Genomic DNA, 16,252 nt, shown 5'->3' with positions numbered 1-16,252 from the left:
GAATGTGATGTATGTAATGTGTTTATGTGTATTACATGCTTGTCTGTGTGTATGTTTAATGTGTGTACAGGTGTGGTATATGTTATTGCATGCGTTGTATGTGTGTGGTTGTGTGTGTGTGTGGTGTGGTTTGTTCGGTGAATGTGGATGTGGTATGTGTGTAGGGTGTGGTGTGCATGTGTGTCCTAAGAAAGGCAGATGGAGCATTGGTTCTCCAAGAGCTGGAGTTGTAAACAACTGTAATTTGCCTGTCATGGGTGTTTAAGAACTGAAATCAGGGTCTCAAATGAGGAGGAAATTATACGCACTGAGTCATCCCTCTGGTTTCTAACATAGATCTTTAAAACATACTACTACTATCATATTTTGTCAATGAATATGGTTATTTCTTTCAATTTTCCTATAAAATTTCTTCACTACTACCTTGTAACTTCTGAGCATCTGATAGGCCCATTCTAATTATTAATTTCTATTGATTTAACAAGTTGTATAATTCAACGTGAGTGAACACTTCTCTTTTTAACAATGTTGTAGAGTTCAAGTTTTATTATTTTGGAAGTTTTCTTTAAGGCATATAAAATGGTCATGTTTCTCAGAGAACACTTTGCTAATTTTAGGAAGTGAAAGTGTGACATCATTACCTGGGATAAGAAATATTTCATTGTATAAACTAGAAATGTTCAATGATAAGTATATTTAAGAAATCTTTACATTTTATGTATATGTAAGTTTATGTAAGAAATCTTACATACTAAGATATTTACAACTTTTTTACATTCTATCTACATTGGAAAAGTAGGAATAAATTTAATTTTATCAGTTTTTATAACATTTGAAGCTGTGTTTGCTATTTAACAAAATCTATGATATGTTGTTACTAGAAAATTCATCACTATTACAATTTAACAGACAAAATTATTTTAATGATGCATAATAAATCCATCATTATATACTCCCCTGGGTAAAACCTTTGTTTTTATGATATAAGATATAAAACCCTATCATCTTCTGAATTAATATTAAGTAGCACATTTAGATAATTTTTGTTATTCTTTTTTATATAATAATTTTTTCAATTTAACTTTTATGCATATTACTCTCAATTCCCTCTCCATCTCCTCCTCCCTGGCCCCCCCATTCCTCCCAACCACCTACCCTACTCCATCTCCCCTCTGCTCCCCAGGGAGAGTAAGCCCTTCCCTGAGGGATTTTCAGAGTCTGTAATATAATCCCGGGCAGGGCCTAGGTCCTCTTTCATGTGTACAGACAGAGAGCATCCCTCCATGTGGAATTGGATCCCAGAGTCCATTTGTATGCCAGGAATAAATACTTATCTACTCTCCAAGGCCCCATAGATTGCTGAGGCTTCTTCTCTTACAACCTTATTCTTTCTCATTTTTGAAGTTTATTTCAGAGCTCTTCAGTACTTTGAGTTTTCATTTTAAAATTAAAAAATACATTCACTTTCTTTTGGTCATTTAAGCACTTTTAGCCACATATTAAATAACACATCCCTTAGTCGTTATTACTTTAATTTAGTTCACACAAATAGATCACTGTAGAGTCATTTCCTTGTTTTCATATATTCATAAGAAGTTAACTGGCACACATGATGAATCCTCTCTGCATACACTTCTCAGAATCCCCCTTGTGTCATAGTCCTACTTATCATCCTGCCCAGCCAACCATATACACAGAAGAATGCTCCACATTAGTCCCAAGTCATTTCTACTGTGTTTCAGTCATTTCTGTCCCAGCTTCTCATGATTCCTTTAATAGTCAACCTGATGCTGGACTAAATGAAGGAATAAACAAATGAGTTTAAATATTTATCTAGAGCTAGGCTTTACTTGTAAGGCAGGGTTCCAGCAATTTGCCAAGTAGCCCAGGCTGATCAGTAATTTTCCATCCTTTGTGCTGGCATTACTGGTACATATCACCATACTCAGCATCTGGTTGAAATAAAATAGAACACATTTTTTATGCCTGTGCACTTATCCTTTTGGTTATGTTTCCCTGAGGAAGATGGAGACTTTGTAATATATTTATGTGTTGAATTGTGTTTATTACCATTTTTGTGTTTAAGTAAATACCTAAGGAAGTTGCTATCTAGACATAGAGTCTTTAAGGCTAGGCAGAGTCTTCTCTGTGAGTTTTATTTGATTTCACCAAGATCCTCATACAAAGATAACATATGAACAAACAAAGGTTGAGCTAACCAAGTACATATAGGGAAAGACTACACAAGGACACTTGAAGAGACTGGACTATCTACAGAAATAGGTATCCTCATTTTTGATCTACTGACCTTTTAATTTTGAAATGCTAAGCTTTGCGATTATAAAAAATAACTTAGGTTCTATAAGCCATTCATTCTGTTACTCATTTCTCCAATGGAACTAAAATCAGTACTGCTATATTTATAGCTATGTAACTTTATGTGTCATGAGGCTTATGGTCATATAGACACTGTTTGCTGGTGGTGCTCATTCTAGTTCTAATTGAAAGGAAGGACAAGGTAAGATGGATACTATGTTTTGAGGGTTGAAGATCCCCTGTCCTAAAATGATAGCAGAAAACTAAACACATCCTTCTGTTTTCTGATATTATTATCATTATTACTCTCCCTCGTATTACCAGTAATTATTTTTTGCTTGTCTTAATACTCCTGTTTAGTCCATTTATATTCTATTTACATGAAATTCTCCTGTAAGTGTTTCTCTCAGAAATGAAGTTTTATGATAGTTGAAGTCTGGGAAATTTTGATCTTGTATGCTCTGGACAGCTATTGCTGTCTGTACTCTCTGATTTACTCTAGGTCGAACCTACGTCTTCACAAATATCTCTCCCTTTACAAGCTCCTTAAAGTACAGGGAGACTTTCCTTCTTGGATAGTGAAATTTACTGTCAACACATGGGTAAATTTTTTTCATTCTTCATATGTTGTGGTTCTCAGGTGTGAATACTGTGCTTAACAGATTTTTCTGTTTTGGGTTACGAAAGAAATTATAAAATGATTCTGTATTATTTTTTCTGTTTTTCTATCCAGATTATGTTGAAATTTTTTTTAAAAATCAGTAAAACTATGTTAGTAGGATGTTTAAGTAGCTTCTCTACTATTGCTTAGATTCTTAGATGGGGTAATTCTTGTGGATCCCTGAGGATTTCCCTAGTGTCAGATTTCTCATTAATCCCACAATGGTTCCCTGTATTAAGGTACCTATTTCCTTGCTCACTTCCTCTCTTCTTGCCCCAACTCAACATTCCCAATCCTTCATGTTCTCTTTCCCCCTCCCCTTCTTCTCTCCTCTTTCTTCTACCTTCCTTCTACCTCCCCAGTGCTGCCAATTTACTCAGGAGATCTTGTCCCTTTTCACTTCTTGGGTGGTCAAGGTATGTCTCCCTTAGGGGCCTCCTTGCATCCTAGCTTCTCTGGGATTGTGTATTGTAAGATGATTATCCTTTGCTGTATCTAACATCCGGTTGTGAGTGAATCCATACCATGTTTTTCTTTCTGTGTCTATGTTACCTCACTCAGGATGGTTTGTTCTAGTTCCATTCATTTACCTTTGAATTTCAAGATTTCATTGTTTTTTTTCAACTGAGTAGTACTCCATTATGTAAATATTCCACATTTTTTTGTCCACTCTTCAGTTGAGGAGCATCCAAAGTGCCTTTCCTCTATAATGAGATTGATGACTATCTTAAATGTCATCACAGAGCCTTCATCCAGTAGCTGATGGAAGCAGAAACAGAGATTCTTAGCTAATAACTGAGCTGAACTCTAGTTGTAGAGAGTAGGACAGATGAGCAAAGTGTTCAATACCATGCTGGGGAAACCCACAGAAACCGCTGACCTGAGATAGTGGGAGTTCAAGGAGCCCAGTCTGACAGCTAGGGTATCAGCATAAGACTAAACCAGGCCCCCTGAATGTGGGTGGCAATTGGGGGACATGGGAAGTCTTTGGGGACTCTGGCAGTGGAACCAGTATTTATCCGTAGTGCAGGAATGGGCTTTGGGAGCCTGTTCTCTAAGGAGGGATATTCTTTAAGCCTAAATACATAGAGGAGGGCCTACGTCATGCCCAAATGATGTGACAGACTGTGATGCTGAGGAGTGGATTGGGAGTGGGATGGGGGGTTGATAGGGGGAATGAAAGAAATAAAATAGAAAATGTTAGTAGATCCATTCACACATTTATAAGACTACTAAATAAGATTATTTACACTATTATTTCAGAATTTTAAAAATTATTTTCTCCATTCCCTCTATTCCCCTCAATGTGACATTGAACTAACTTTGTAACCAAAGCTCCAATTTTTTCCAATTCTCTTACTTTAGCATTTTGAACACTGGGATTATAGATGTGATGGACCAGCTTTCCACTCCACTTAAATCTTCTGAATACTTTGAAGTTTCTATCCATCCCTTCACAATTTTAATCACCTGTAGAAAAAAATGATGTTAAAGGTACAAAACTTCCTGAAAGACATGGCAAGCTAACAGCTCAGATAATTAGAATAAAAGGAGAAAATAAACAGAAATTATCTAAAGAAAGATTGTCAAGCAACAAATAAGGACTATGGACTAGCTACTGACCACCAGGAATGAATCACATGGGATCTCTTGATACTACCTTCTCTTAGTCAGATAATTGAGTGAGTACTGTGCACCCCGAGTGAGTTGTAAGCACAGTTCAGTTTGAGAGACTCTTTGTGAAAATAGTTCCACATCAAGAACCAGGAGAAAGGAGAAACAAGCAAGACAGGGTAAGATTAAATCATTTCCTGCTTTGCTGGTTGTTCAGTTACTGCAGCTATTATTGTTCGAATGAGGAAGATCTTCATATCAACATATGTTATGGGGGTTGTGAGTCTCTATGCCAATTATTCATTGTTAGGCAGTACTTTCCTTTACCTTAGTGATAATAGTTGGCTAAGGAAAGTGTTACCTAGGCAAATACAATGAGATTTCACTAAGAAATTTATAATGAAAAGTATTTTCTGTACACCTGTATGAAGTATATTTACTCTCCCAGAGACAAGAGACAGCTGAAAGTTTGCAGGTGCTGAGCAGCTCAGGATAGTTTGTTTCTCCCCTTGTGAGGCTTGGGTGGAAAGGGTGTAAAGTTAATTGTATTTCTATTTCAAAGTCTCTTTTATTTTCATTTGTGTGGTGGTTAATGCCTAAAGTATATTTGACAGTGATAGTGTATAATCCAATGTAATGCTAAACAACTTTTGTTCTCGATGGCTGTTCTAACTGTATAGATATTTATTGAGAAGCATAAATCTGCTTAATTTCGGTGTGTGCTTCTTTAATTTTTTGAAATTTAATTTAATTAAAATTAGAACATTTTAGAAACTCTTTTATTTGTGGATTTTCTGCACATCAATAAATTCAGCAGTCAGTTTATATTGAAATATTGAAATACTTATTTTCTTGCAATATAAAATTTCTTGACCATTAAAAGTTTAGGTCTTGCTAACCAAGTTGATGGGGTGCAGATGATTTGGCCCTGCTAATTAGCATGGGATGCCTGGTCCCACCCCTCATCTGGCAAGTGGTGGAATGGGGAAGAGAGAAATGCCCTCACCCATCCCCCATTCCTAAATACCTGTCACTGGTGAGAGAGCTCACCCTGAGCTCATAAGAGGGGCAGAGCTTGCCATGCCCATCATTGGCTGCAGCACTTGGGAAAGTGGACCCTGCACCTCATCTGGGCAACACAATACAGCTGACCCTATTGACAGTGGCCTAGGTGAATAGACTCTGTGTTCATGAGAGTAGGAGAGCTGATGTCTGCTCCCTCTCTTGTATCATGTGTTTGCATGGGTGAGGGAAAGATCCATCTCTCTCTCCTGATTCTTGCCACCTGGGCAGGTGGGAGAACTGGCCTAGGGGCTATGAGAGCAGCAGAGCTGGCCTTGCACATCACCAACTGCAGCACTGATAAAGCTGTTCATGATGGTGTCTTTGCAGGTGAACTGGGCCCAATAGCATGAGAGCAAGGCAACTAGCCCTGCTCCTTGCTCCCTGTTACAGTGGATGAGGTAGCTGGGGCATAGACGGAGAACTCATACTGCTGGCAAGGATGAGGTAAAACTGACCAACTCAGCTACCAGTCAAGTCCAGAAACAATTATGAGTTGGCTCACTCTAACATCCACTTCATCTGTGAATTGCTCGAGCATATGAAAAGGCTGAACCATCAGACTCAAAGTTGAAGGATCTCCATGTTACAAGTTAACAACAGGATATTCAGGAAAAGACCCAATGAGAGTACAGCACTAAATACACAGAGAAACCAGAGGCTTCAAACCCAGACCAATGACTTATTGCAATGAAAACTCATAGAAAATATATTGGACTAAAGAGTTCACTTACTGTGTGACTCACTGTGTCACACTGCAGCTTCTATGAAGAGACGTTTTGTTGTGTTTGTTTTTGTTTGTTTGTAGATATGAAGGGACAGGAGACTAATGAGCGCAGAATGAATGATGTGAAATCCACAAAGAAGTAACAAAGAGCAAAAAAGAAAACAAAAGGTTTGGGCTTTGAGACACGAAATATTTCGATATAAAACATGCATACACACACACACACACACAGTGAGAGACAGAGAAAGACAGAGACAGAGATAGAAAGAAGACCTATTAGTTTCAAGATGTTGAACAATCTAACAAGTATCTTTAAAACAACAAACAGGATAAGTGAAAATGAAAGAACCAAGCACCTTTGATGTTAGTAAGAACTACACTTTACTTAAGAGTAATAGAATGCCCCAGGAGAGTTGGAGGGGGAGAAGTATGGAGTTATTAAGTCTGTAAGTTCTAGTATAATCTTAATTAAAATTCAAACAAAGAGAAATATAAAAGTGATTTTTCTTCAGACCACCAATACAGAATTCTTGCCAGCTGAAGTCTTCCAAATGTAATGGCAGCTCCTCAAGTATCACGAATAAAATGATAGCAAATAGAGTAACAAACTGTAGTAGATTACAATTTATAATTCTTCTCACAGTAATTCAGTAAAAATTTTAAATGTGTGCATGAAATTTCAAAACTTGACTTATAAAAAACTGAGCCATTTTCTTGAGCAACGTATGTTGAAATAACATTATATACACTTTATTTATTCAAAAGGAATTAAGTGTGGCTATAACTCAGAACTTACCATATATTAGTGTGCCTTTGGCATTAATTCAGGGACAAAGCAGTGCAAATTGGAATGAATCCCTGTCTGCAATTGAGAGACCTCAAGACATGACAATCCCACTAGCAATATCGATTTGAAAAACAAGCACAGATGAGACACAAATACAATTTTCGATGAATGTGAAACCCTTCAGTAACAATAAGACTTTGGTGACACTGAATTTGGAGCTCAAATATGTACTGTTAACACATGAATGCACTTCACATAGGGACTCTTATTAATGGCCAAGTGAGGTAGACATGGGTGAAATAACAAAACCTGATGTAACATCTGTTTGAAGTCCCCAATATCTCTCAGAAGCTGTTTCTCTCGCTGTACCACAGAATAAAACTAAAGATATTTTTCCTTCTATTGGTGTAAAGAGCCAATCTATTAACCTTAAGCTAAGCTATGACTAGGAAGCAAAAGTAACAAAGAGCAAAAGCATACATTAATGTTTAAAATATAATCTGACCACAACAATTTCAAGCAAAGTATATGTTATTCAGAATTTAGTGCATATACATGGAGCTTTATTCATTTCATACATGTGTAAGTTTCTAGAATTTTCTTAACGTTTGCCAGCAAGAAGTGCTTTTTAAAAATTTAAAAAGAACCGCATGGTGGTGACACATGCCTATAATCCCAGCACTTGGGAAGCAAAAGCAGTAGGATTTCTGTGAGTTCCAGGATAGCCTGGTCTACAGAGTGAGTTTCCAGACAGCTATGACTGTTGCACAGAGTAACCGTGTGTGTGTGTGTGTGTGTGTGTGTGTGTGTGTGTACAAAAATGATTGTTTTACAGAGGACATTAAAGATGTCATTGTGCTGGTTGTTTAATTGCAAGATATTAATGAGTGTGCAAATATATATGCTATACTGAGGCTATTCTGAATTAAAAACCAAGAAAGCAACAGTTTAGTGAGATTTGTACTCAGTCAGTCTTGACTATTTCTAATCGTTTGATAATTATTTGTGTTAGCAATGCAGGTGATTATACTGTAAAAGATCTTCTTAATTGTAATTTTCAGTATGTTCACAATTTAGATATAATAGGTAGCACTGCCATAAGACAACATGAATCCCTTTACCAACTAAAACCAAATTGAGCTGTGTACTTACTGATGGTAAAATGTTCATAATTTGATTTCCACAATGATCATGCAAAATGAAGGAGGAAACCATTAGCTTAAGTGTTGTTTACTATTTGTAAAACGACAAAAAATCCTATAGTAAAATGACTTAAAGAACAATTTGTAAGTAATTTTAAAAGTTAAGAAAATTGTAACTTAGATATAAGTAATGGAAAACATTCTGGGTTAATATTTGGTCCACAAAATATCTGTTTTGATGCTGTTTCTTCCTGCCAAAACCATGTTCCAGAGAAACTGTAGAAATGGATACTCTCCATTGTGACAGTGGTAGATCTCATTGAATCTGTATGCAAATACTGAGAACGGAATGGGAAGGATTCTAGAAAGTAGCATCACCTAGTGATTATGGCTGGGACTGTGTCTTGACAGGGATGGCCATAACCACAGCACACATGACTGCTGATGAGCCAAGGTATGAAAGAGAAGAGTCAGGGGAATCCAGCAAAGGCTTGAAAACATCCTGACAAAGCAGACCAAGGCTCCTTTACTCTGAGCATTTTTAGAAGGCAACATACTTTTCCAGTTTGAGTTGGTTTTACTGTTAATAAGAGCCAAGATATTATAATGACTTTATTTTTCATGTTTATCATTATATCTTGAATTTATTAAATCATATTATGAGCTATATTTCAAAATAAAATATTTTAAAAATTTATCCCAAACACCTAATTGGATTTTAATTGCTAGAGTTGGGATACGGCTTGCAGGGTGTCCCTTGAGCAATTGCGTGCTGAAATTATTCTCCAAAGGCACAAAACCCTGACCTCCAATTTGTGGTCCAGAGACATGTCTATATGTGGTGATAAAATGAAGATCAGCTCCCTCGAGTGGAGCCTCCATGGTTGAAGGTTGCAGGCTACTGAATTCAAAGGGCAGGGAGAGAATGACCAGAGGGGGACACATCTATGTTCCCTTTATCTTGTAATAGTATAGCCACTTTTGGCATCTATCACTAAGAATTACTACATGTGGCTTGCCAGAACTTGATTTGTAAAGTATCACACATTTTTTGACATTTATTGTGATTACATCGTGACAATATCTTACATGGAGTACTGAATGTATGTCAGTCTGTAAACTAATGAAACAGTCAACTATTCCTCATGAAAACTTGCTCCACATTAGAACTGCTTTTGAATGTCTGATCTATTAATTGTGAATGATTTCATAAACAAATTTCAAGTCACGTAGTTATGAACATTTAGAAATACAAAACAGAAACAGAACATTAAAATGAATATAAATACTTTCACACATATCATCATTGACGTGCTAGGTTTATTTATCACCTTCTTAGGTTTCAAAGAATTGAGAACATTAAAATACATTTTAACAGTTTCCATTTAACAACTTTGAAAACTGGAGCAAGATACATATGTGCTACAACATCTGTAAAAAGCAGTCATCTATTCAAGAGATTTGGCAATGTATGTGGAAAAGGAGTACAGAGACAGGCTGAAGGCATCTCTGTTTGAATCAGCTTTGATTTATCTCTTTCTTCTTCAAGGCACTTAGGTACATTTTTTTCATTACCATGAAATTCCATTGCTAATAAACTTCCATTGCTAACTAGGATGATGCAATGTTATTTTAAAAAAATACAATACAACTTAAGAATGAGTAAAATTGAAATATGAAGGAAATGCAGTGACAAATTTTATGGTAAACACAGGAAGCTTGCAATTTCTACTGAGGCATTAGGATACTGCATTACTAAGCTGTGACAAGACTACATCCGCACACCTGGTAAACCATTTACTAAGCACTTGTACACATACGAAGGAAGTAGTCTATATTAGGTTTAGCAATCATTGTTCAAATGTTTGAACACTTACACAGATTAAATAACCCAGAAGTTTTGTCATGAACTGATATACCTATGTCCTGTCTAGTCCTGGCATTTTACCAACTCTGCTTTTTGATATTAAAAATACTCATGAAGTGGTGATTCTGAAAGCCAATGCATCTGAGTGTGCACATGGGTTCCATACACACTGCTAAGACTATATCAGTACTCATGCAAACATAAGCTGTTTCAAGACCTAAAAACAAGAAATAGTTAAAAGGCTTATTCCACCCTTTACACAAATAAAAACAAGGGTTTTTTTTTATAAAAAAACTATTCATAAGATTAACCATATATACTAATAGAAGACAACACAGATTTGGTCTATCAGCTTTCCTGTTTATATTTCATACACATGTAAATGTACATGTGCATATACAAACATTTTCAGGTGTTCAAAATAAATCACAAGAAAAAAAGCCATTCAAATGAGATGCTGAAATGTTTGTTTAAAATTTCACATTGGAATAGTGTTTAAAACTATAAACAGGGAGAAAATATTAAACTGGTAAATTTGAATATCTTTGATGTAAAAGAAATCCTTGCAAATACAAGTTTGATGGGGAAGTTCTGTGTATATGTCAATAAAGCACTGTTGGCCAATAGGGAAGCAAGATAGGTGGGACAAGGAGTCGAGGCAGACTCTGGAGAGGAGAAACACAGGGAGTCAAGATGTAGCTGTGATAGGGGTAAGAAGTTCGTAACTATTCTCCGGTAAGAGAAATACTTAGATTAACAATTATGGGGTAAATACTTAAGTCACAGCTAGCCAGTAAGAAACAAGCAAGGCCAACAGCTTCATAATTAATATAGCCTCCTGTGTGTTTATTTGGGACTGATGCGGCTCTAGAACCAGGCTGGCAGGAAGGCTTCCCTTTACACAATTTATAAAAGAGAAAAATATCTCAGGTTCTTGAAACACTAATTCACAACTATGAAAACATTAATGGTAAAAAATATAGGACGAAAGGTAGAAAGAACCTTGGCTATGTAAAAGAAGCTTTTGAAGTGGTAAAATAAAAGAACAGTGGGTATTTTTTCATATATTATAGTGAACCTGCTGAATGCTGAGAAAATATTTAGTTTCTTGGACAATACAGAAATATTCATTTGCCGATACAAGGAAAAGGTGCAGTTGTCATGAAATTTCTGTAAGGAATTTGGGGAATGAATCAAAATCATCTGTAAATTGGTTTTAAAACATTAGTTAGAGCTTTTTTGTTTGTTTTAGAAAGGAATTGGAAGATTCTCAGTAGTAGTTGGGAACAATGCTTATCTTCAAGACACTTTGGCAGAAGACAAAACCCAGCAGGAAAGCAATACAGTAGCATATACACTAACCAAGAACTTAAATCAAGGAAATACTATTAGCCAAAGTTAAAAACCACTAAAATAATATGTAAATAGCTTCTTGAGTATGTTGGATTTTATCATTCCAAGACATCAAATCAAAAGGAGTAATTATAAACAAAATTGTTCTAAATCACACAAAATATTAGGGATAATATGCAGTGAATTTTAGCAGAATGTATTTCTGCAATATTTTCCTTATGTTTATTTTTATTCTCAATTTTTTCTTATTCAAACCAGCAGATGTGCAAAGAGTATATATATATATATGTATATGTATTCATATGACTTATAAAAACAAAATCAGATATTTTGCATTTCTAAAGTATTGTCTATGGAAAATACATACTATTAATATAAGAAGTAGAAGGTTGTGATATATGGTAATATAAAAAATGACTAAACAATCCAAAATAGAAAAAGAACAAGAAAGTCAAGAAAGAAAAATGTAAAATAGAAAGCAGCAGTAACAACAAAGCTTTTTCACACCTTTGGTTTGAGTGGATAACTTTGTGAAGGTAGTGAGTAAATTCCTCATAAAGAACTCTTACCTTTCATTTCAAATGGTTTTGAGGTAGTATATATGAAAAGCCAATATGACAATATGTTTGTAAAAATGTCTAAAAAATGAGCTAAGTAGTATTGATGGAAAGAAGACAGGAGTCCTGTGGAATGGGCATCAAAATAAAACACATGCTAAAAACAGATCAAATGACATAACTTCACTTTGTTAGAATACCAACCAAGGCCAAAAGAAAATCCACAACTAACACAGTCCTAAAAACCTAATAAAAGGAGGTGGAGGTCTATAAAATAAGGCACTTATCTTTCTCACCCTGGGATAGATTCATATAACATAAATAATCCTTTTAAAATATTGACTTTCTTTTGAGTTTCTGAATTGCATAGATATGACTTTTGTAACATAAGCATGTAAAGAAAACCTAAATATATATCTCAATGAAGTGCATGGGTGTGATGGGAGGGATTTAAGATGAATTTAAGTGTCCAACAACTACATAGATACAGATTTATAACATGAGGAAATATAAAAAGAAAAGCTTTACTGTATCAGCACAATTAGTAAGAAAACACTCATATTACATTAAAGACACACAAAATGAAACAAAAAATACAACATTCCCTCTACCACCATTTTAATGTAGGCTACTAGAAAGCCGAACATACCAGGATGTATGTATGTATGTAGTTATGTGTGTATATTACCACTATTTCTTGGTACTAAAAACATTAATTGAAAAGTGAAATTTGTTATTTCACTGAGTTCTGACTAGCAATTTCTAAATTTTTGAGTTACAAAATATAAAAAGAAAGAAAAAAATACTTCCATGAAAATGTTAAATTCCTCTTGATGAAAAATACACTATCATTAAATTTGTTTGGGGCACTGTTTCATAGGAGAAATTAAAGCTCGAAACATTATTAAAACAAAAGAATAAAATATGCAATAAATACAAGTATTGGTTTCACTTAGTTCAAAATATAATAAAAATGTAACCAATTACACTGTTGTAAATACTCAAATAAGAAAAAATATTGTTTTTTAATTTGAGGAAACACCCTGTAAAACAAACCAAGCTTCTAACATATTATTGCATTTTCATACACACACAAGAAATGTTTTTGTATACAAAATTCGTTGCACAAGTGTAATGAATTAGCAGCCACGAAGGTTTGAAGCTTACCCTTATAGCACCCTACAGGCGGAGAGCAGTATTGTTCTCCTAGCTGCTACTCAGATTGGAGAGGTAGAATTTTTTGTTGTTGTTGTTGTTCAGTGCTTCTGACCCAGTGCAATGTTGAGGGCTTTGGAACCCAGGACGCGGCCATTCATCTCAGCCATTGCTTTAGCAGCTGCCTCAGGAGAGAAGAAGCAGATCAAGCCAAAGCCTTTGCTCTGCCCTGCTTCCTGCATCACCTTAACTCTGCAAATGGACCCAAAGGAAGAAAATTCCCTGCGCAATGTTTCATCATCGATGGTTTCATCCAGGTTCTTAATGTAAAGCTTCGCAGCTTGACGTGCACGGATTCTTTCCTTTTTCATCTGTTCAAACTTTTCCTTTAACTCAGCCTGGCGTTCTACCTTCTTCTGAGCTCTGCCTACAAAAATTGTCTGCCCGTTTATATCCTGTCCATTCATTCCTTCAACTGCATTTCTGGCAGCCTCATGGTTATAAAAACTCACAAACCCAAAGCCTTTGGACTTACCATTGGCATCTTTCATCACCTTGACGCTCAAAGTTTGACCGTATTTGCTGAAAATGTCCTTGAGGCCCTCATCGTCCATATCATCCCCAAAGTTTTTGATGTACACATTAGTGAATTCGCTGGTTTTGCTTCTGAGCTCAGCCTCCCGATCCTTACGGCTCTTGAATCTGTCCACAAACACTGCACAGTCCCTCAGCAGCTTCCCGTTCATCTCCTCTATCGCCTTGTCTGCAGCACTCTGGTCCTGGTAATGCACGAAGCCATAGCCCTTGGAGCCTTCTTCATCGCTCATCACCTTGGAGGATAGGATCTTTCCAAAGGGTGAGAAGTGTTCATACAAAGTTTTGTTATCAATGGATTTGTCCAGATTTTTAATAAACACGTTCCCTATTCCCGATTTCCTCAGGTAGGCATCCCGCTGAGACCACATGAGACGGATGGATTTGCCTTGGATCAAGTCAAAGTTCATGGTGTCTAGGGCCTTCTGGGCATCATCCAGCTGGAGAAAGTTGACATAGGCATAGCCTAGTGAACGACGGGAAACCAGATCCCTGCAGATGCGTATGGACAACACGGGTCCCACTGTGTTGAACTTCCTAAACAACACATCCTCAGTGACATCTTCGTGGAGGTCTCCCACATATAGGGAAGCGGCACGATACTTGGCTTCCAAGCTCATGTTTTTCGTTGTTTTGTTTTGCTTGCTTTTTTGTCCCTCCCAACACTACGAGTCTGTTCCCAGCAGCAACCAAGGACTAATATACTTCAAGCAGGGAAGCCAGATCACAGCCCAGGGCCTGATCCTTTCTGGTGGCCTCTGATGACCACTTAGTGGGCCAGCTGCAGGGCCAGTTGTATTTCCCCAAGTCAGACAACACCCTCTTTATTTAAAAAAAAAACAAGAAAAGAAAAGAAGTCAGAACCAATGTCCTTTCCTGGTTGTTGGCAATCTGCCTTCAACTTTCAGTGGCCGACTTTCCTTCCCTTCCAACTCAGGAACAACTTACATGTGGCTGGCCAGGACAGGCCGTCCATCTGCGTCCATCCCAGCAGCTGGTGGCCGCTTTCCTAGCACAGACAGGCCTTGTTCCTCTGGCTTAGCCTTCCAGCCACGCTGGGAGCTGGCAAGGCCGCGGGGGCGTGCAGCTCAGGCCCAGCGCTGGAGGCCCCGTCCCGCGCACGGTGCGGAACTCAACTCGCCCCCGACACCGCTGTGCGCGCGCGCCCAGGCCCGGTCCCTGGCCACCCACCCCGCACCCTGGTGGCGGCTCCCAGAGGAACCTAGCTGAAGACTGTAGCTCACCAGTCTGCAGGTTGCGGACGGCGGGAACCCGGAAGCAGCTGGCTAGCACTCTTTGCTCTTTCACAGTTTTGGGGGGCCCGTGTTCCTCCTCCGCCCCTCTCTCTCGCTCCCCACCCTTAGTTGCTGGGCTCAGGGCAGGAGGCGGTGTCAGGGGTGGAGAAAGTGGCTGGGGGTGTGGCCGGGCAACCCACCACCAAGCTGCTCCTCTTGGTCTGTTTGGTCTAAACCAGCCTGCCCAAGGATCAGGGTCCTGCAACACCAGGAGACAACTCGCGATGGCCTTGATAACAACCTACAGGCATGCAGACCTGTTGCAACAACCTTCTGTAGAATCTCTGCTTGTTCCATTCCCACAAAACTCCGAGACAGGCTTCCTATTTTTTTTTTTTTTTGGTAAGGTACACTTTTAAACTGTTTTCTTTTTATAAAACAGATTAAACCCTCTCTGCGAACAAAACTTCCCTCCCCCCCGCATCTCTTCGGAGAGTCTAAGTTTCGTTATTTTTCCGACAGTTGCACTGTCTCACGTTTTCTTAGATGATTAAAACAGATTTTATTCCAGCATTGTCTTCCATCTGCATTTTATTTTAAGAGATTTACGGTAATGAGTGTTTTACAGGATGTCCACTATGTATTGAAAAACTCAGCTGTGTGGACTAGATGAGGGAATTATTGATGCTGTCTGGAGATAGTGGCACTTAACTCCGAGTGTGCAGCACGAGTTAAATAAATTAATAGATTTGGAAATGTCGATAAAGTATCAAGAATGAAACAGGTTCCAAATAATAGTGGATCCTCTTCCTTTAATATTAAATGAAATGTATTATGATTCCTTGCAAGCCTTACAATTTGTATCATGATGCCCTTAAAAATCAAAATTACTTAACAGAGGAAGTGAGCTATATACATCAATTTACAAAAGCAACAACAAATTTAGTAGGTTGAAAACTTTAATCAACATAGACATTGCCTAAAAACATGGTTAAAAGCAAATTCTGGCTCAATAACTTAGACGGATGGAAGACTCGACATTTCTAACTAATGAGATACAGAAAGTCTGTTGTCTGATTTACATGTTGGGTTGAAGGATTTTGCATCTAATGAGTCCAGAATTAATGGGGTGTTTTTTTTTGTAACCAGATAAACTAATATATATTTCTCCTGGGAAAGAAT

The 16,252-nt window shown here is 37.4% G+C and overlaps 1 protein-coding gene across 1 annotated transcript; it reads right to left on the bottom strand.

Moving 5' to 3' along the window:
* Positions 1 to 10,991: 10,991 nt before the first annotated feature.
* Pabpc4l (poly(A) binding protein cytoplasmic 4 like) lies at positions 10,992 to 15,216 on the bottom strand. Its single transcript, XM_005069670.4, has one exon. The coding sequence runs from the start codon at positions 14,453 to 14,455 to the stop codon at positions 13,343 to 13,345; it is 1,113 nt and encodes a 370-aa protein (XP_005069727.1). The 5' UTR covers positions 14,456 to 15,216; the 3' UTR covers positions 10,992 to 13,342.
* Between the last annotated feature and the right edge of the window lie 1,036 nt (positions 15,217 to 16,252).

This window comes from Mesocricetus auratus, unplaced genomic scaffold (genome assembly GCF_017639785.1).
Source record: "Mesocricetus auratus isolate SY011 unplaced genomic scaffold, BCM_Maur_2.0 Super-Scaffold_100011, whole genome shotgun sequence".
NCBI lineage: Eukaryota > Metazoa > Chordata > Mammalia > Rodentia > Cricetidae > Mesocricetus > Mesocricetus auratus.
This window is presented reverse-complemented; position numbering and strand designations above follow the sequence as displayed.